The 22282-nt window shown below is 37.0% G+C and overlaps 1 protein-coding gene across 1 annotated transcript in view; it reads right to left on the bottom strand.

The window, feature by feature from the left end:
- Positions 1–22282, bottom strand: part of INVS (inversin) — an 86551-nt gene that overhangs the window by 38132 nt on the left and 26137 nt on the right. The window contains exons 3-5 of the mRNA XM_008945109.1: positions 13778–13951; positions 9166–9333; positions 2979–3159 (exon numbers count right to left, since the gene is read on the bottom strand). Coding sequence (XP_008943357.1) covers positions 2979–3159; positions 9166–9333; positions 13778–13951 — 523 coding nt within the window. The remainder of the gene's footprint in view (positions 1–2978; positions 3160–9165; positions 9334–13777; positions 13952–22282) is intronic.

Here is a 22282-nt window from a genome sequence, read left to right as displayed (position 1 = left end):
AAGTCAGTCAGAAGCACTAAAGTGAGCACAGACTGATGACGATCAATATTTGTCCCTCTACATTAAAAAGCAGGTTAAACCAACACTGACAATTACGTTACATTTATTTTCTGTAAAACTATGTGAATTCTTCACTTAGGTTTTATTCAATTAAAATTTCAGCAGAAGATTTTTAGCAGAATCTGGAGGCTAGTCTACTACCAGCAGCCATATCTGCAGTAAACAATGACACACACAACTCCTTCCATCAACCCAGATTAGAATACTTTTAGATTAAAAATCACATTTTCGGGGAGATGGGTAAATTTTAAATCCACTCCACAAACAAGAAAACAAAGACACAATACATTAATACTGCTACTAAAGTCAACTGATTCTTTCATAAGCAATACAGAGCTCACAGAGTATCTTAAAGATCTGGTGTTTAAGAGATACTATAAAGCATAACTACTCTGATTTTACAGGAGAAATATTCCAGTATCTGACATGTGGGGGGGGGAAAAAAAAAATCAAATTTACAGCTTGTTACTTTTGCATCATTGACTTGCATGACTTTAGAATAAATGAAAGAAGTAGGGAAACCTTTCTCCTTGTAGTGGGCTTTTTAAATGAAAACACCAACAATTAGAGAATAAAGCTGTGTAACAGTTGTTGTCTGTAGCTTTTAAAAACCTAAGAGGTGGAGGACTAGGCAAGTCTCCTTTTGTGGAATGGCACTTTCAAATATTATATATAGAGAAATATCAGAAACAAGAGAAAATGGCCAACTTGGGCCAAAAAGGATAAACAACTATGTAGGCATTATTTTTCTAGGGTCTTTAGGGTGTACAGGAAAGCTCTTTCCAGCCATTAAGACAAACATGGACCATCACAACAATCTATCACTTCCTGCCAGAAAAAACATTAAGAAGAAGAGGTGCGATGTTGCTGTGCTCTTCCCATCTCAAGACTACAAGAAGTGAATTGAGGTGCACTGGAAGAAGTTGGTTTTGAGTGCAATCCCTAGCAGGGAAAACACAGAGGAGTACTGAGCCTGGAAAAGAAGTTTCCTGAACCTTCAGGATAAACAACTAGAAAAAGGGTAACTGAATTCTGTAATCAGGACAGGAGGACTACCTGAATTATCTAGGAGAAAGGCGGCTTGAGGGAGTTGTAAAAAATCTTTGTATTGAATGTAATGATAAACAAATTGGTGCAAAGATGAATCTCATTTGGACATTATTGCAAACATTAAAACTCAGTTCCCAAGGTCAAGAACTGTTATTTCAGTAGCGCTTTATTTTAGAAGAGATTTGACTTGGCTGAGACTTTTATCTACACAAAAGAAAAGGTAACAGGAACAACAATGCCCTAAGGTGCAGTCACATGCAGCCCATCACCTGTTTAATGTTTTAGACTCTTTGAGATATATATACAGCATCTAGTATCTAACTTAAAAACAGAACTCTAAAAATGAATCATGATTTACCTAGGAGGAGTTCCCCAGGGGCATATGCCACCTAGAGACCTCATCACGTTCCCAAAAGACTCTGGAGGTCTTGGTACATGTTCCCTCTTTAGTTCACATTGATTAGACAATCCATTTTTCCAACAGACAAAACTTCTCTCAAATACAATCAATTTCAAAACACGATAAATTTTGCTTCTTGGGCAAAACCAAGTGCTAGTGACTATTTCTTTGGGAGACTGATCCTATGACACTTAAAATGTTTCATGATTTCCCTCTAAAAATTCAATATCCTTACTTGAATGCAAACGCAAACCTGAGAACACTTTTTTTCTTTTTTCGTTTTTTAAATAAACATAATCAAAATACATGTGTGTTGTCACTGGAGTTGCAGTAACTTGCTCCAGTGAGCAATTTGATACTTTTATGGGCATTCTTTGTCTGCAGTGTCCCAAAGGGTCAAGGGTATGAAACCTGCTAAAAAGGGAGAAAGAGTGTTTGAAGATTCTTTTTATCCACTACATGGTGTTTATTTTGTCCACCTGCACACAGGAGAATGGAAAATAGGAGGTCACTTTTCTGAATCGTATTATTTTTTGTGCCTTTCATTTTATGGCCTGCATTTGTCTATGTTTAGACTATTTATATTCAGCCAAACAAGTTTTTACCTGTTTTGTAAAGATCCAGTTTTGTAACCTGTAAAACCAAACCATGCAGAACTCATACATGCAAGGTTATAATTTGCAGAGCATCTAAGTCTCAGGGTAGCAACCTTAACAGAAAAAAAACTATATGAACAAAACTTCTTGTCAGGTCTGATTTGATTGTCATAATACGTCTGATGAAGAGCTTGTACTAGAAGCTGACACTTTAGTTATATGTATGACTTTCATGACCTGCATTTCTCTGTTTTTAGACTACTTATATTTAACCAGTCAGGTTTTTACCTGATTAGTTAGCACACTTCTAACATATGTCACTGCCAACTCCTCCGTGCTGTGGAGCACTCACTTCCCTCAGGCACCTCACAAACCCTATGTGACTGTCTTGAACACAGACCAAGTGAGGGTGCTTGCATCAATCCATATAGCAAATACTAGTAGTTTGCTCATGTCTCCAGATCAAAAATAAACAGAAGTTGACATACGTTCTTCATGCATGCCGATGGATTGTTGTGCATATATGCTGGGGTGTGCACACCCCACTTCAGACACCACTGCTCTAGAGTACCAGTTGGTACTTATTTTTACTTATGAATAAAGCTACTTAGACGAGAAGATCTCAATATGGTCTAATTGTTCTTATATCATGAGCACATACAATTTGCTGAAGTAGCAGACAATTACAACGCTTTGGAGAATCTGAAGTTAAAAAACAAAATCAACACACGGCTTATAATCCTGGTCTAGCAGAAACTATTATTGTTCTAAGAGATTAGTCAGTGTAATGCCAAGATGGAATTAAATAAAAAACACAGATCAAACACAAGAGTCAATTAATTATTAAATGACTTTGGCATTGTTCAGTTTACCGAGTAAGGCTGCCCAGTGAAGGGGAGTTCGAAACAAGTTGTCGTAGGATGTCACGTTGCAGCCGTCGTACGAGGTCAGGACGTCAACGACTGCCACGTTCCCATCAGCCACAGCAAAGTGGAGGGGAGTCCGTCCTTCATAGTCTTGCCAGTTCAGCAGAGATTCTGTAGGTGCAGCTTCCTTCAAAAAAATAAATACAAAATGAAAAATATATTTAAGTTGAAGAGAAAAACCTATATACTCTCTACAGATTTTTTTTTTTTTTTGAGTCTTATAATAAGGAGATAAACTGTCATCGTTCGGCAGAATGCAGCTCTGCAACCAAATGCTTTTGTTATGTTATAGGTTATTTTCAAGTATTTCTTATGGAGTTTTTTTTTTAAAATATAATTTATTGCAAAAGACCTGATTTTTGGTACATACCCTGTAGTTTTACCAGTCTGTTGTGCAGGCGGCTCCGTACAGAGATCTTTAAAAGACTGACATGAGCTCTTGTGAAAATAACTAGATCTTCTTGCTTAATTTTCCAAGTTGAAACTTGATTTTCTAATATATAAACAATGTATACATTTTTATTTTTCACCTAGGACACTCCCCCTTTTGCACAAGCTAATCTTATGGTTTTTATTATAATACTTTTCTAGCATTACAACTTTAAAATTTTAATACTTTTCTAGCATTTTAAAACCACTTTACTATCAAAGTATTTCTAAACAGGATGTGAAGGTCTCTAGCTGACAGGATAGAAGTAAGTTAGTGTACTTCTAATGAATGCATGTACTTGTAATAGGCTTAATTTTGAATTCAAAAAAATCTTTTAAAGTATCGTGATTAGTCATTTGACAAATAACACCAGCATTGATACATATCTTGACTTTTCATCACATTTTCCTAAAAAACATGATAAATTGGTTTCACATAAGGCCCCTAGTTATATAGTTTCCTGTTATGATAATTTCCTCTCTCATCAACTTTTTTTCTTTGTGACTTTCTTTCTGAGGCAAAAGAAGAGAACAGGTACAAATAAACACCATCTTGGCATTGCAGAGATCTCCAAATGGCAAATATCATAAAGGCCCATGAAATACAACCTTTAAACGTCACCTTCCTGAAAATGGAGGTATCTCAAAAGAAAATGGTAAACCCTAAACCAATTCAGAAGTCAGGACACCAAGCATTTAGAGCAGAAGCAGAAGGTCAAAACAAGAGCTGAAATAAACTCTAAGGAGTAAGTCTGCTGTTCTATCTCCAGCAATTTAGAACAATTCACTGAAGTCATGGGAACCCTGCACAAAAGACAAAAGGAATGTAGTCCTGAGATTTTTAACTTCCAGCACTAAAGTGGATTTTAATCCACAATAACTGAGAATAACAATGATCCTGAAAATGCAGAGCCACACGGTATTTTAAAACATCCTTATGAAGGAGGGAGGACTGTGATCAGTGCAGCTTAAGAGTTAAAGCAAGTTCCAAATTACTTTTACCTGCATTATTTGAAATGCAGTAGCTATTGCATAGAAAATGAACTTCTAACTTTCAGAATGACAAATGAAGAAGCAGAAAGTCAGTAAATTCCAATTATGGTTTCTATCCAAATATTAACTGACCAAGGTTGTACATTCTATATGTTCCATTTAATAGATAAAAAAAACCCCCAAACCTTTAGTCATATTTAACCATATTTCTTAAATGCAATCTGGCTTAATTAATACTGCAGTAGTAACCTCAGCCCTGCAATGCCCTGATTCTTTGTTTTTTACTGTCTTTCTTTAAGCAGTGTTAACTTAAACCTCCTAATATTTGATTAATATGTTTTCTGAAGATAAAACATTTACATACTTTGCATACTATATGTAAATGTTAATTAAGTTGCCTGTCACATAAAAAAACTGCACTAGTTTTACACATCAGTAGTGCTAGTCATGTTTTGCTAGAGAAAAAAAAAATAGTTTGAAACATTCTGTAGTTCACTACTATAACTAGCCACTAGTAAAATAACAGATAAGTTATTAAAACCCAAAATATGTAAATATGAATCTCTTGACTAAAAATACAAAGTTAGCATTGTTGCACACAGGAAGCACAATAATCAAAGCATGAATAACTTCTTTTAATAACCATTCAAAAGCATTTATCTGAGCTGTTACAGTGAAAAGTGAAGCTTTATGTTCCTCCCTAGCTTTAATAACTCTCAAGAGAAAGCTAATTGACAATACGCTTACTTTCTGTCTATTCAAACAGCTCAGCAGGGGGAGTATAGAGCCTACTGCAAAAATTCTGAAGTGATCTTTACGAGAGTCACTTTTAAGACTGACTAAAAATGAATAATATGCACAGAAGTTATTATCAAAATTCTAACTCCATCAGAGGAAAACCTGTTTGAACAAAATGGACAAACAAGAAAACAAATGTTTCACTTTACCTAAAATGTACTGATGTAATCTAGAAAGCTAATTTTCCAGCCTTCTAAAAACACAACATGCTAAATAAGTTGCTCCTAAAACTCCTGGCTCAAAGTCACTGATGCTCCCCAGAACATATCCCCATAATTAGAAGTGTTACTCTTGCAAATAGTAAAGAAACTTTTAATGATAAGGACACTATTATATTCTAGTTTAAAAGCACTCATGTTTTGAAATTTTTGGCCCCTTACACTAAACTTTTCTACGCCTTCTTCTGCCTACGTTCAAGAGTATAATTTCTTGGGATTTTAGATTATTTTAGTGTAAAACTAAGTATAGTTCAACTGTCAAACTACATTAATATTTTAAGCACAATATGCAGAAGGAACAGAAGCTACGCATTTTTCTGCAGCAATTAGAACAATGGAATTGTAGGCAACAATGGAAAGTGTTTTATAAATAAATGTCACGTCTCTTACCATGAAGAATAAATAAAGAGAAGAGATACAAAATAGACAAGAGAGTACTAAGCAGTTGTTGGAACCTTACTCTGTTCTTTCCTCCTTAAATCTTCCCAATGTTTTTCATGTAACCAAGCTGAATCTGGAAAGGTGGAAAAGGAAGTTGACCGTGAGAGGTTCTCCAAATTCAGTTTCTCTCTACTTCACGTATTTACTTTCTAAATATGTCATGAGTTCCATTTTCACTGTATTTCATGGATGTCAATATTAGATATAACCAATTTATGCATAACTGTCCCTCCTGCAAATCCAACCTACTTCAGCATTCAGTTGAGCTTTATTTTCTTTTCATTATTATTTATTTTGACAATCCCAATGGGCTAAGTACTATACAAACATCAAACAAAAAGATGATCCTTAGTTTTATGAATTTATAAACAAGAGACAACAAATGGGCACATCCAGATGGCAGCGCACAGAAAAACAAGACAATGTTTTCTAGTATCATAGACTGTGGTCTCAATAAAACCAGCAGCTTAACTTTCATCAAGTTTTTCTAAAGTAGCACCAGAGAATTCCGAGTAGGACATTACAGAAAAATAATTTTCTGGGGAATTCTTTTAGAATGTTACAGATAATGTGAGAGAAACAACAGCAGTGTTGTTTTTCATAACTTAGTCAGCAGGCAACAAAGACTGACAATGCAGATTGACCAGTGGCAGCCATCAATATCTGACTGCTCTCAGAGCAATGGGGCACAGCTTACAGCACTCCTATCATGAAAGCAAAGACAAATGGTTTGTGTTGGATGTGATTAAAAAAAAATAGAGAGGCACCAGTGAGGCAGAGATGTAGGGTTTTTACACTGCTATCACCACAAGACAATATTCTCATGAGCTTAGAAATGCAATCAGGAAAGTTAAGACACAAGATGACAGAAATTTTAACTATGTCTACATACCTTAGAAATAGCATGCAGAAAGAATGTGAAAAGCTATAAAGCTAACCTATATGTGAAGGCCTAGAGAGGAATGATTATCAAAGGTTATGGTTGGGCAATAGTTCTGGAACCAGGCAATGTGGCAAAAAGTAGGTATGAAAAGAAGGGGAGACTGTGAGCTCTGCTAGGTAGATATCTGTCAAGACAAGTAAGAAAAACACTTCAGTTTAGAGAGAAGACAAAACCTTCCTACAGGATTAAACTCAGAGGCACCACCGTCAACACAAAAGGCATTTTATAATCAGCAACAGATTCAATCAACAGATTGATTATCTAGTAACAGTGTTTCTATATCATCAACTTTTAAAGCATATTCTGTAAGCTAAATTACTTTTTCATTTAAACTTGTTATTACTTCACTCCATCAGTGAGTATGCATAGATATAACTATTTGGAATATAAACTATTTAGTTGATGCATGAAAAAGCCTAGATGGAATCAAGAATATACTCTTTTAACTGTTAGCAAAAAAAACCAAAACCAAAACCAAAACAAAAACCCACCAAAAAATCTGGGCATGATCACGATTCTGTATTTAGACCTAAATAAAATCTTGGAGAACACATTCAATAAGGAGACAGGTGTTTTTGACCTTTGTAGTGCATCTGGCTGGAATGGAGCTAATTTTCCTCTCAGCAGCAGGTACAGTGCTGGGCTTTGTATTTGTGACTAAAGCTGCTGGTAACACAACCGTGTTTTGGATATTACTGAATAGTGCTTGCACAGCATCTAGGATTTCTCTTTTTAATGCTCTGCCCTGCTCCCCTGCTCCCCCCAGTGAGTGGGCTGCAGGTGGGCAAGAGACTGGGAGGGGACACAGCAGGGACGGCTGACCCAAACTGACCCAAGCAATATTTGATCCTATATAACACTCTCACCAAAACAGGCCAAGGAAAGGAGACAGAAGGAATGCTCATGGCTACAGGGTTCGCACAATAAAGGTGCTGAAGCTTTTCCACTTTCCTGCAAGTGGCCAATATCTGCCTGATGATGAGAAACAGTGAATAAATTCCCTTTTTTTGCACACATCTTTTGCCTTCAATACTAAACTGTCATTATCTTCAACCACTCATATTCTCACCTTGCTTCTATTTTCTCCCAGTCTCACAAGAGGGGAGCAAGCAAGTGGCTGTGCAGGTGTTAGGCTGTTGGCTGGGGCCAACCCACTACAACTTTTAAAAACATTTACCTTGATCAGCTAATGTTTGAAAAAGTCTGTATTTGAATACAGCAATCCTCACCTACTTTTCAGCAAATTTAGTTCTCTTGTGCGATAGAAAAGTAGATGGAATATACAAACTAAAACTAAAAATATCTTGAATAAACAGAAGTAATACAGAAATAAAATCACATTAATTTAATACTGGAAACTTCTCCAAAACTATTTTTACAGGGAATAAAAAAAAAAAGTATCAGTAACTGTAAGATTATCAGTATGATTTGGAGAATTTGGAGAAAAGTGAAGCAAATTTTCATATGCCACTCATAAGTTCTCAACTTGCAAGCTAATCAAGCAAACAGACATATCAGTCATTGTAGTTAGCTTGCAATCAATATGTGTCTAGTTCTGAAAGACAAAGATTGTTGTAATATACAACAAAAATTCATTTGAGACTTCTGTATCTTTCCATGCTAGTGAAGTTCAGAAATCTCCACAGAATAAAAATCAAGGTAATAATCAAATTGAGCACATAATTTCATTGTACTCATTATAACTGTCAGAAAATTAAACTGAAATGCTGTTGAAAGAGGAAATATATCATCAAGGAAAAATTATTCCATCTGGTACACAAAAATATTTGGAAAGTCTTTCAATAAATGGATCATGAGCTGACTGATAATTGATCAAATGTTTCCCAAAATTCTTACTCAAAAGATGAAATAAAATTAGACTTTTCAGTACAGCTAACCAGTAATACACTTTCAAATAATGAAGAAAAGACACAGAATAAAGAAATCAGTTTGCAAGATGCATCTGAGATGAGCAATATGACTGGTCATTTTAACTAAGAGAACTTACAACCCCTTCCTCCCTTCCTTAACCCCTAAATGAACAAGTTACATGCATCAAACTAATGAAGAGAATATATATAGTCCATGAGTTAAAGATATTCATTCACAGAACTCAAAAAAAAAAAAGCTCTTGAAAGAGGGCAAAACTATATAAGATGATTTCTTACTAAATTACTGGATTTAGGAAAAGCAAATTATTTCCTTCTCAGAGTCAGTGGACTAAAATGAAAAACTTCAAGGATATAAAAAATGTTTCTATCAGAGTAAAGTAATAAATACATTGTGTTATATATACAATAGACTTTCTTACCAGAATACATTTCACTGTGTGAACTGCACTAGGGTCCTTGTTGTTAGCTGCCCAGTGAAGTGGGATTTTTCCTTCAATATCAGGGATACCAATATTTGAATCATGTTTTATGAGAAGTTTCACATGCTCTGGGTTGTTGTAGTAGGCGCTCCAATGCAATGCAGTTTGCTGGAACACAATATTCACAGGTTTTACACGTTGAAAAATGAATATAAGATGAAAATTAAAGTTGGTTAGAACCTGAAATATAACTTAACTATATTTTAACACGATGAATGGGATTGCCTAGTCCAACTCCTCTGCTCAGACATGGTCAACTAGAACAGGCTGATCAGGACACTGTCCAGTCAGATTTTTAGTTATCTCCACAGATGGAGACTCTACAACCTCTCTGGACAACCTGTTCCAATGTTTGACCTTCCTCACAGTAAAAAAAAAAAATTTTCAGGTTTAAACAGAATTTGTTATATTTCAGCTTGTGCACACTGCTTCTTGACTGTTCACTTGAGACCATTCAGAAAAATCTGGTTCCCTCTTCTTTACTGCCTCCCATCAGGTAGTTATACACAATTGGTAAAATCACCCCTGAACTGTCTCTTCTTCAGGCTAAATATTTACAGGTCTCCCAGTCTCTCCTTGATGTCAGGTGCTCCAATTGTTAATCACCTTTGTGGCTCTCCACAGGATTCACTCCAGTATGTCTGTGCCCTTACTGTACTGGAGAACACAGAAGCAGACACAGAATTCCATTTGTGGTAGCACCACTGCTGAGCAGAGGAGAGGGGCCACAGGTAAAACCAGCTTTAAACTGTGGGTAAAGGAGCAATCTTTTGTTACACTTCAATAAAGAGGACGGACAGAAAACAGTGTGTGTACCTAAGGAGGGTGACAGCTCAAAATTAGTGGCAAACAGCTTTAAACAAAACTGAACAAGAGGCACATTTATCCCAGTAAGACTAAATAGCCACACATCTCTACGACTGAGGACCGAATTAGGTCTAAGCTACACCATCTCACACGAGACCCACACTGAGAAGACCTTATGCTTGGAATAGAAGTATTTCTGCTAGAAGATGAATTGCTTCGTACGAGGCTTCCTTGGACTATGGCAGGAGAATACTGTCCATGCCACTTAACCAGCCAACAGGGCAATGCCATCGGGTGCAGCAATTTCAGATGTGGAGAAAATATGTGAGATTGTTATTCAGCAATCACATCCAAGCTAAACTGACCATGTGAAGCAGGCCTCAGCACCAGAGCTGCACTATAGAATAACTCCAGTAATTAGTTTGGTCCCTCTTGAATTTGGAAAGAGCGAGATAGAATGTATGAGTTCACAACCATATCCTTAACATCTCCGTAAAGGAGGATGGGAGAAAGGAGCCTATTTTATGTGTTTGTTTCTTTACACTGTCAGTTTAGTACCATGGTAACATAATATAATGGCACAACATTTTTGTCTGCTTGGTAGCTCCCTGAAAAATAGCTAATTCTGAGCCATAACTGGAGGGGCTGCAAGGGTAGGACTGATAACTGACACCACAGACAACATACAGTCTCGCACCATAAACCACGTTCAAACCATCACAGCCTGTTGGGATTTGAACTCAAAAAAACTCACAGCAGGAAAAATTTATAATAATTTTTCTAAATATTTCTTAAGTGGAACTGATCGGTATCCCTAGAAACTGACAGTAGCAATGAAAGCAAAACCTCTGAATTACCAAGAGGCCAGCGTAGCCTTGGTTTACTGGTTTCTCTCACTTGCTACCTGGCTTCTAGTCAGCTGCCTAGATGGAAGTAGATGTAAAAGACAGTTGTTCTCTCTCATCTTCAGAAATTCTATTTGACAACCTGGATGTGCACAGTTGCAGTAAAGGAAACAAACTATGAGCTCAACTATGAGGTCAAATGCCTTCGACTCTGTCCCTGAGACCGCCTTCCATCAACCTGAATTCCATCTTTGGTACTGTGACTACTTATGACACAAATGGGAATAAAAGTGCTCCACATGTTGTGGGAAACCTGGCAATGCTTTAATATTGTCTTGGAAATTTGTTAAACAAAAGGCAAAGTTCCTAAAGGGTTTTGGCTGGTTTCCATATAACTTTGTTAATTAACATGGACAGAAGTTGGCATGACCTCTCCAGAATGCCAGCTGCAATTATAGCCAGGGTTTCCATGATACACTTTAGAATATCCTGGAAGGCAAACAGCTGATTGCTAGGGCACAGGCTGTTCAATTCCATTGTCCAGAGGGGACAGAAGATTCATTTTCTGGAAACTGGGCTTGCAGGTGTCTTATCCTGCTTCCTGGATGAATCAGACAAAGAATTTCAGAGTTTAAGGAGTCACACTGATATAAAGTCCAATCTCCTTCTCTTACTATGTCCTCTTCTGGTAGAATGAAAACCCACTACATAAGATATGGAATGATGATTTCCACTAAGACCAGCCTTGCCAAGCTGGTACCCTGGTTATCAGCTGATCCAAATACACTTCATCAGGGCACTCACATTTGAATCAGTGGTAGATTAGTGCCTGGTGTAGAGAGTTTTTGAATCAGTTCCAAGATCACTTACAAACTGTAAGAAAGATCTTTCTGCTCAATGTTTAAAAAGCCTCCATCATCAGGAACAGTCCCGGCTGCATTCAGTACTATGCCTACCTTGTCAATGGTAGTTACAGAACTGGCTTTTGGTTTTCCTTTTCCTATCTACATTCACAGTGTCTGTGGCTTAGGGACCATTCATATCTCTGGGTTCTTTGAAAGAAGTCTCTTTCAGATTTCAGAACACACAAACTTCTCAGCACATGACATTTAAACCAGATACTTCCAGATTAACAGGTCCTCAATAATCACTAGAAATCTGTCACTAAAGGCAATGTGATTATCTCCCAAACAGAACACGCATCTACTTTATTCAAAATGTATGTGAAAACAAAAAATCCTTTACCTAGGATGTCTGCCAGGACTGTGTGGAAGTCCTGTGCCTCTTCATGCCCTACTAGTAATGCTAACACAGGCAACTGTTTCACACCAGTTTTAAATCAAGCATTGCTAAACACTCAAATTTAAGAATGATGCTAATCTGAACATCTTAAAAATACAGTTACTGTACACTAAATAGTAACCCTTCTTTTAAAATGGGTTAGTGTGCTACTACTGTGAACCAGCAGTACTTCTCTGTATGAAGAGTAATAGTAAATCAGTTGCTTTAAGAACTGTATTACTTTCCTTCTAAGATCCATCATCCCTTCTGGCTGGTGATTTTAATGATAGCTTTTTTTTAACAAACACCTGTAGATTATTTCCTGGGGGTCTCAGAAGTCAGTGTGAAGCAGGCTGGTAATTTTATTGATGTGGCAGAGCATAACTTGACTTTGCAAAGGGACACGAGGCAACTCATGATAATATATGCACTATATGATATATTTGAAAAGTCACCTGGAGATTTCCTGACCTTTCAAGCAGCTGTTGTCACTACAGATGCAGAAAATGAGTCTGAAGGACTGTATTCTAAGAAGGTAGCAATGTAAAGCTCTGAAGATGTTAAGATTACATTTTCTCCCGAGGAAGCCTGCAGTTTCACAAAACAAATGCCAAAGTGACTAACTGGTGCTCTGCTTCAAATCAAAGTCTCATGCCAGAATGTCAATCAACTTCATCGTCACATCCCTCACTAAACGGTGCACTCGTGCAAACAACAGTGCACAGGCATTGATATGGACAGGAATTGGTCCATTTTATGATGATAACAACAACAACAAAAACTTGATACTTTTTCTTGTCCCTGTTAGAAAATCTGCTTGACAAATGGCATCACATTCTACCCCAAGCCAAAATGTCATGCATGACTAGAAGACTCTAAAGATTACCCATCTTTACTTCGAGATACAGGAAACAAAGGACAGTTGACCAGATGGATTTAGTCTATTCTCCATCTGTCCCATTGAGGAGGTGGAGTGAAAGAGTGGCTGGGTGGGCATATGGCTGCTTGCCAAAGCTAACCCAGCACACATTTCTAAAAGGTGGCACCTCTGGACAAGCTGTATCAGTATCACCACCACCGTAGTAGCCATAGTGCAGAGTGAAGTTGATCATCCAGTGTTAGGCAGGATGCCTGCAAACTCCAAACCTGCACCACCTCAGCACTACAGGAATTTCCTTTCTTATATTTTTTTAAGCCCACCTTCAGTACTGGCAAATATTTTAAGGCCTTTTGTATAAAGTTTTTTAGTGAGTCTGATCATTAAACGACTGTGTAGGGGCTTTCCAAGGAAGAAACACACATGCTATCCAGATTCTATCAAGGACCATAATACTACAGAAAGACTTAGACCTTAAAACCAGTGGGTGTTGAATCCTCTACTATTCCATGTACTCTCAAAAAGAAAGTCAATGAACTCAGTGCAGTGAACTTATAAACCATCATCAGGAAAACATTAATATTTCTAAAGGTGATTATTATAACACCAGCATTAGCCACTCTTTTGAAGACTCAGGAAAAATTTATTACTACTGAAATAATTTATCACACACAACTGTTTGATGCATCACCAATTTCTAAAGTTGCTAAAAGTATTGTCTTAAATTAAGCAGTATTTTTACCTTGTTTCTGTCCTGGGTATCCACTTCTCCAGGTGCCATATGTTTTAGCAACAAAGCTAAACATTTTGGGCTTTTGTGACGCGTAGTTAAATGTAAGGGTGTCATGTCCTCTAAGTCCTTCTGCATCCAGTTCCCTCGGCGAGCCAGTAGCAGTTTCATGAAGCGATAATTTCCCTAGGTAAAGAAAAATATCAGGAACTTATTCCAGTTTATCAAACCAAGTGATGATACTGTTTAGGTACACTTCCTGTTGTTAATGTGTGTCTGAAAAAAAAAAAAAAGGCACCAAACCAGTTCTAAGCTTTGGAAATATCTAATGAAGACCTTTTATTAAAAACCATTAATGCTTTTTCAGCCTCTTTTACTGCTTGGTATGAGACACACAGCTTCCATTAGCAGAGTGTGCAACACAGGGTTCAGTAGTACCGAAAATTCCGCAACATTGTCAGAGTTTCCTGGCAGTTTAAGCTCAATAAACATTATGTAAGAACTGAAATAAGACCATTACCTGCCAGTCTCAGGAAGGTAGACTGTTATTAAATAAGGAAAATAAAGCTAAACATGAAGGACGATTACAAATTTCAAAATAAAGGTAAGAAAAATAATTGAGAACGATTCAGAGCAATCAAATGTATTAATCTGAATGAGCAACAAATACATGGAAAACTGATTGCTTCTTACCTTTTTAAATTGGGAACTATGGATGAGTTTTGATCTCCGGTATGCATGCTAAATGGATGGGACAGCTAGCTTTGCAACACATTTAAAATACTTAACACTCTGAAGTTACTAGATTTTCAAAAGAAACAATGTAGAAATGCCTCTGACACTAATAATTGATGGTGGATCCCAAACAAAACAATCCAGTTTTATTTCTCAAATCATTGAAGAAACCAGTCAAAAATTAATGTTATAATCATGCAGTCATGAAGGAGCTGTAGTGATTTAAGCCAGCCTTGACTTGCTACTGCCTCTTGCTTGGAGGTTATTTTCCATATATGCTACATATAACACTTTCATGCTTCTACTTCAGTATAAAGTCTGTTGAGTTTTTCAAGGCACCTTCAGCCATTAAGTTTCAGTCAAGGACCAGTAACAGCTGGAGCAATAACTCATTAAAATAAAACATCTGAATCTAGCTTGTGAGACCATGTTTTAAATATCCCTTTTCTTTCCCCACTCTAACTTTTAACATTTCCTAAAGTGAAAGGAGTGTGCCGTCTACTAGTTTTGCTCATTGGCTCCCAATGCTTCCCAAAATATTAGTTTTTGCCAATTTCACATTTTGACAGGTTAAGTAAAAGTATCAATTACCCATAAACATAAAGAAAATAGAAATCTCTGAGGAGAAGAGAACTTGTATGAATTTCCTCCATTCAGGGAAAAGCAGCAGCATTTGATGAAGCTCTCTTAGATGATATACACAGGAAAGGTGACACTCAGATCAATAGAATTCACATCTTTGCATTCTTCTGCTTATGAAACTACCAGAAAATTAACATATTTCAGCCTGCTACAACACTTTTATAAATCCTGTATCTTAACTCAGTCCCTTTAGGCTGTCTTTTCAAAAATACTAAAAAAAAAAAGGTCATCATGTAGACAAGTCTAAGCAGTGCTCATGAATGGGAACACTTCTGTAGATCCTAAGACTCAAAACTGCAAAGCAGTCTATCAGCAGAATGGTAGGGTGGAGATGGGCCAAAGGATTCCAAATCCCACTCCCCCCCAGCATCCAGCACCAGGGCATAAAAAAAAACTAGTTTCCTTTCACATAGTAGCCATAAACATTGGAAGGGCAGATTTTACGTGTATTACCCTTCTGCTCTTTGTCTAATAAAAAGAGAAGAGCTGAGCTTTATGTGGGCAGAATGGATTTCACCAAGTATGCCTAAAATAAATGAATACGTTGGTTTTTTTTTTTTCCCCCGTTACACTATTTTCTTTTAAAATACAAGTCAGAGAAAGCAAATCATGAATGAGGCCAGGCAAAATAACCTCCTCCTGCTTCTACAGTTCATTGTCATTGGTCCTTGCTCTTTAATGAAAGTCTACAAGAAAAGTCTGCAAAAACCTTACCACAACCCTGCCTGAAAATGCAAACTTCCCTTGTCAGAGGTAGCATGGCTACTGCACTCTCCAACAGCATTCACAGGGAGCAGGGACTGACCAGTTCTCTTTCTTCTGCTGGGTGCTTGGGAAAGTGTAACCTTAGGATTTTGCCCCTTTAATACACAGACACACAACAATGCACACGCTGAAAAGGAGAGGCAGAAGAGCATAATGCTTGTGCAGCTACTAATCCACGCAGAACACACTCAAAATGAATTCATAAATTTGGGAATGAGTTAAGGATGAGAAAACTCTTCATGATATTTTACAGGTAAATAGAAGAAAAATCTGCAAACTCATTAAAACAAAAAAAGACTAACAAAAAATTACAATGTATCATGATGTGGGTAGCAATTAGAATCATAGAATCATAGAATCATTTAGGTTGGAAGGAGGCAAGACAATACTAAATAACTTGAGAGAATATTAGTCTTGGAAGAAATATAGCTGCTTTTCTCCATCACAGAGGATAATACATTTGGGTTGCTTTCAGTATTTCCTGCTCCTGTGCATGCATACACACGAAAGAAAAAGAATTATTTTCTTTTGCTGATGGCTATTTACTGGAAGATTTACAAGTATGTTGTGCTTTTTGAATGAATTCAGATGAAGAGTCAAAGTTAAAATATTATATAAAACTAAGGAAATATGCATTATTAGAGTTTCTTTCCTTATACTGTATTTTATTCTTGCTGCTACATATTTTTTTTACCAGTTACTACTATATTATTCTGTTGCATGCTTAGCCACCAAGAAATTCCTCTCCTTGGGAACTGAATCTGTAATAAATCACCTCATTCTGAAACACATAAGATTCTGTTTCTTCCCAATGATTTAAGATTTTTTAAAAAACACCACCACAGAAAACACCTGTACTTACATTACTTATTTGTAATGACCTAATTCATGCTCCTAATTCTGATTGCTGCTCTCTTCTATAGCAACACCATGAATGTTGCTGTGTTCCTTTCACTTGTTAGAAAATAATAACATTCCTATAAGGACAGAAGAAAAATTCCCCACCTTCAACTGATTAATGCTTAAGTCCGTAAATATGCAATGTATCAACATGTCTTGAAGGCAAATTTAGGTCTCACTAGGTGGAGGGGGTAAAAAAGGTATGCTTAATTTGAAAAGCAGTTCCTAGCCGAATTCCTTCATTTTTATAAAATTCTTGAGTATAACAAGTCTTTAAGCCTGCTAATTTTTACTCACAGAAAATGCATTTGATTGGCCTAAAGATTCCTGGGCAGCAAGAAGCATTTTGGGTCAGTCCATGGTCTCTTAACACTGATAATGTTTCTAAAATGATTCTGTTATACTGTGAAAACGTGATGGGCAAACAGTTAAATACTGGCACAGAAAACGCAGTTCCTGGGAGCCAAAATTTAATATTCCATTTCTGATTTTTAAATTTCCTTTATAATCTATTAAAATTATTTTTAGCCGAGAGATTCAGTTCTGTATGCAAACTACAGCACAAGTTACAGAGAACAGCTAACAACTGGCTTCAGCATAATCTGAAGAAATAAATCTGCTATTTCAAAATTTCAGCCACATATGCTAACTGTAATGGAGCTTAACACATTTTTTGGTAGGCAAAGAGTTCAATACGCAATCATTGCTCTGCCATCAAGTAATGACTCTGAAGAAAGTTCTGGACCCAAATTAACTGCTAAGCAGTCAGAAAAACTTCCCATTCCTGAATGTTTCAACAGAGAAAACACCAATGGGAGAAACATCCTAGTTGGAATCACTGAATTTGCCAGAATACAGATTATCCCTGAAACTGAAAAAGCTATCCCCAAATTTGCAAATTCACCCAGGAAAAAAAACCCAAACAACTCTCTGCTATTTTTAATATGACTCTGTTCTCAGGGACAGGTTTCAGAGGGAAACTCTTTTCTACCTACTTTTCTGGGCCCACAACATAATGTGTTTATTTCCTCGTCCATTTAAAGCAGCTTTTTCAACCTATTTTCTCCCTCTGTCCTTTTGAGGAGAGGAAGTGAGAGAGCAGCTGGGTGAGCAACTGGCCATCAGCCAAGGTCAAGCTGCCCCATATGGTCACCTAAGTGAAAGACTAAATTAAAAATGAGCTCTCTACCGATCAGAGTGTTGTTATTATTCTAATTGTATGGTGATAGTGAAAACACTCATGCTTTTATTTCCAATGCACTACAAACATTAACCTCACACTTTGCATCATGCCACTCCCTCTACGCAGCCCAGCACAGTCCCCCTCTACATTGCCCAGTCACCCCATGCCTCTGGTTCAAAGACTTCCTCAGAACTTGGCACCTTCACTCAGCAGGTGGAAGATTATGGAAAGAACATTTTTTCCCTTTCCTTGGATCAGCGGCAGTCCTCTTCTTCCCCAGCAAACTATCGGAGAACGGGCGATCTGGTATGGGACTGAATCTAACATGGACACAGGGGCGCAGGGAAAGGGAGGGATACCAGCATCGCTGCCAAGCCACTCTAACAGCTAAAGTCCTTCTGGGCCATGTTTCAGCCTCCCCCCAAGCAAACAGGCAGACACAGACTCCTACTGGTCAATTGTCCAAAGCAGTTCAGTGGCACTGCAACATTTAGAGCAATCATATTTTAGTATTACTGTCGGGAAGGTTAAATAATGCTACCCACTTCTACTAGCTGGCTTTCTGCTAAGAGCACAAGACATCAAGCAACCTAACATGGAAAACCCTCATTAAAAAACCAGCTGTGCAAATATCTCAGCACCCAAAACGAAAAGGAGGGTTTGGCAGATATTTTTGTTCTCCAGATGATATCCAGCAGTGTAAGAAAGACTCAGTGTTGTTAATGGATTTTTTTTAATTTACCTTTTCAATACATGCAGATAATTTAATGCATTCTGAGACATATTGTTACAGTCTGTATCCTAGACTACCACAGAGCTAACAACAAATTGCTGTGGTTAATCTTGTTTCTTGTGAATGGTTTTATTCTTCATGTAAGCAAAATCCTTCCAGAAATTTCTTTGCATACATAAGTGTTAACCTCCCTAACAGGTGTTAGGATATTCTCCCCCCAGCTGTGAGATACCGTGCATGTATCCTGAGACCCATACAGCTTAACGTGACAATAGAGAGGTCATCTGCAGTGGTCTGCTACATTGGGTAGAAGCCTGGCAATGCCATCAATGGCAGTTGGGATCACTGCTCAGCTATCAGGAGACAAAAGAACAACAACTGCAACTACTATTTACTAGGAACATCTTTGTCCCCTCTTAGCTGGCGAAAATCCAATGCTTTTCTGATGTAGAATTGAAAGGAAACTGAGTACAGTTCCTATAAAATGTGTAAAATTTTCCTTCTGTGGACTGCAACCAAACAGCAACAGGGACATTTAAAGTAACATCATATGAAACACACAAGTATAAAAATGTGGATTACTAACCGTTGTTACGTAAAATTAAACACTGTCTGAAATGGAGAAAGCTTCATCATCTTAATCCCAAATGTGCATATACTGAAACTAAGTTCCATCAGAGATGTCTGCTGGATAGCCATTAAGTAGATAAGGGTCCAAACACTTTTCCAAACTACAGGTAACACCAAATGAGGTCAAACAAATACACTTATTAATAGAACAGGAACTACTCTTCCTAATCTATTAATATTCTTTATCCTTATATTGCTTCTATTTTCTATGGCTACAGTCTCAGTAAATCAGCATCCCTCTCCAATACCAGGTGCTGTTCTAGAAGAAAGGGGAAGGATAAATGGAAAGGGGAAAATTATTTTATCTAAATCCTAAAGCATATTAGTTACACTGTAGTCCAGACTGCCATTTATTTTGCACCAACAGTCAAGTAAGATTTTGCATAATCCCAAATACAGTTCTCCTGGGCACATAATAATGAATGACACAAGCATTTTGCATAGCAAGCTTTAAAATATTTCAGAGACATACAAGCTTGCTTTAAAGAGTTCACTTGGGTTCTAGAAATGTTCTAATGATGGGCAACAGAGCTCTGTGAAAATTTATTTCACTTCTCAACGTGCTATTTCTTGGTGAATTAACTTGGTCATATATGTACACCTCTCCAAGCATGAAAAGCACATCCATAAATAGGCTACCATCACCTTGTCATCAGTGGGTTAAAAGGGCAAATACATAAAGAAAAATTCCTTGTTCCCCTATTCATTGCTGAGACCACATTTTCAAAAAGCATAACAATTCTAATCCAAGTGAAATATTTAACATGACTTGAAGGACTGATTTGTAATTATTTATAATGTAGCACACACGACCTGACTCCTGACTGTCACAGCACAGCTACACTTGGTTTTCAGAATACCTACAATAGGCTCGTGAAGATTTATTTAACCATAAGGGTTGCTAGAGAACTAGGAAGAAGGCAGCCCAGCATCTCTGTATAACCTCCTGGTAAGCCTGGCAGGGGTCACTGAGAAGCATGCCAAGCTGTTACACCATGAAGATGCTCCTTTGGCTACAACTCAAAATTACATACGTGACTTCCCAGCACTGGGGACAGACAGACCAAAAGAATGTAAAAAAAAAAAAATTAAAAGTGATCTTTACAAAGGAGGTGGTTTAATTTTAAGGGCTCTTTGGTGCCAACAACCATACGTACTGAAGATGCAGTCAGGGCATGTACTTCCAGCAGAACAGAGAACCTTAGAAACATTTACAGATAAGCCACAAATCAGAACTGAAGGTTAAAACTGACACTCAAGGTTACTAAATCAAATCCTCCAGCACCAAAGGGAGCAAGGACAACTAATACTTTCAAAAAAATTCCTAGAGATTTCTTTTAAGTGGAATTATGGTGGTTTGGATTTTTTCCCCTGTTTTTCTCAGTTTTGGGCTAGGTTTTTAAGGTTTTACTTGTTTTAAGACACACACACACACACACACACTTCACTCTTTCTACCCACAGAAGTACAGTGCAGGTTTTAAAACCTAAATGAGCATTGGTCTTTTTATCTCAATACCAAAGGATAGACCCTACATTCCCCCAAATATCATCAGCTTTCTTCACTTCTAGTTTGAACTCATTTGTTCTGAGCACAAGCAAGCAGAGATTACAGAACGCACCAGAAGTCCCACTGAACAGCCTACCGAATGGCAATGACAGGACATTGCTAGTACAAGCATCTTGTCAGGTAACACCAAAATCTGCCATTTCGCTCATCAGCTAAGTACATTCTCCAATCAATTAGCACATTGACAACCTTCTTAGTCATTTTGAAACAATAAATTCATAATACAAAGAATAATTTGTTCTGTCCCCATCTCCCTCAACTTGCATTTTGGACCACCGTATTTCCAACCATTTCAATTGCTTTCAGTAGCCTCATACTTCTGGTATCCCAGACACTCCAGTCCTGGCTTTGACTGACAATAGCACCCGATATTGTGTCACTATGAAGTATCCTTAAAGAAATACTTGTGATACTGTTTGTTAATGAAAAATATTGACTAACACTAGATTCAAGTGCAACTGCTGAGCTATTCTAATATACTCCTTCTGATGTTACGGTTCATATTTCAACCATATTTGTTTTCAGTTTGTTATCAAATTCATTATCATACCCTTATATTCTGTGTCCTAATCTCCCATTTAATTTGTAATTTTCCATCTAGCTCTACTGTAAATATTTTCATACAGGCCAAAAAAGGCAATCTATTGAATTTATTTCTGTAAAATCAGCTAGCACAATATCCAGTTAGTTTGAAAGAACCTACCCCTGACAGGGTTGTGTACATTTTACTCAATTTTCTATTTCTGCTACATATTTATCCCTTAGAACTAATTTTAAATTACTGTATGTCACTGAGGTCAAATTGGCTCCTTCTCTCTTCTACTTTTCTTCCTATTTAAAACATGTTTTAAAATTATTCAAAAACATTATTGAATACTCCAAATTCTGTAATATCCCTAAAGAATGTTTCATTGATTAAAACTCTTTTGCACCTTGTCCCTTGCTGTTTCTATGCTGTTAAGATGAGATTTACCCAACTCGGGCACTAACCACTAACCACAGCCCCTGACAGAGGGAACTGCAGTAACTGAGTGCAGCAACTCCAACATCCACAACAGTCGTGATTTCAGAGTTGTGATAATTATATATCCTACCATACTTTAATAATTTATTAGCTTATTAAATTTTGATTTTGAAAGTATATTCATTATTAACTAAGCAGCACTTATGTAAGCTGTCTTAGCACAATTTTCTCATTATTTTTTGTGAAAAGAGAGACTATTTAACAATCAATAACTCTTCTTCAGAGGAATATAATATATAATTCAGTTACTTTTACTCTTTTACAAAGAGAACACTACAAAATTATTACAGTTGAGTTAGTGGCAAAGATAAAACAGGTCTCCTTTTCTAATACTAT

Source organism: Merops nubicus, unplaced genomic scaffold, assembly GCF_000691845.1.
Source record: "Merops nubicus isolate BGI_N331 unplaced genomic scaffold, ASM69184v1 scaffold6958, whole genome shotgun sequence".
NCBI classification, from domain to species: Eukaryota; Metazoa; Chordata; class Aves; order Coraciiformes; family Meropidae; genus Merops; species Merops nubicus.
The sequence above is the reverse complement of the archived record's forward strand: the minus strand, read 5'-3'. Positions and strand labels throughout refer to the sequence as shown.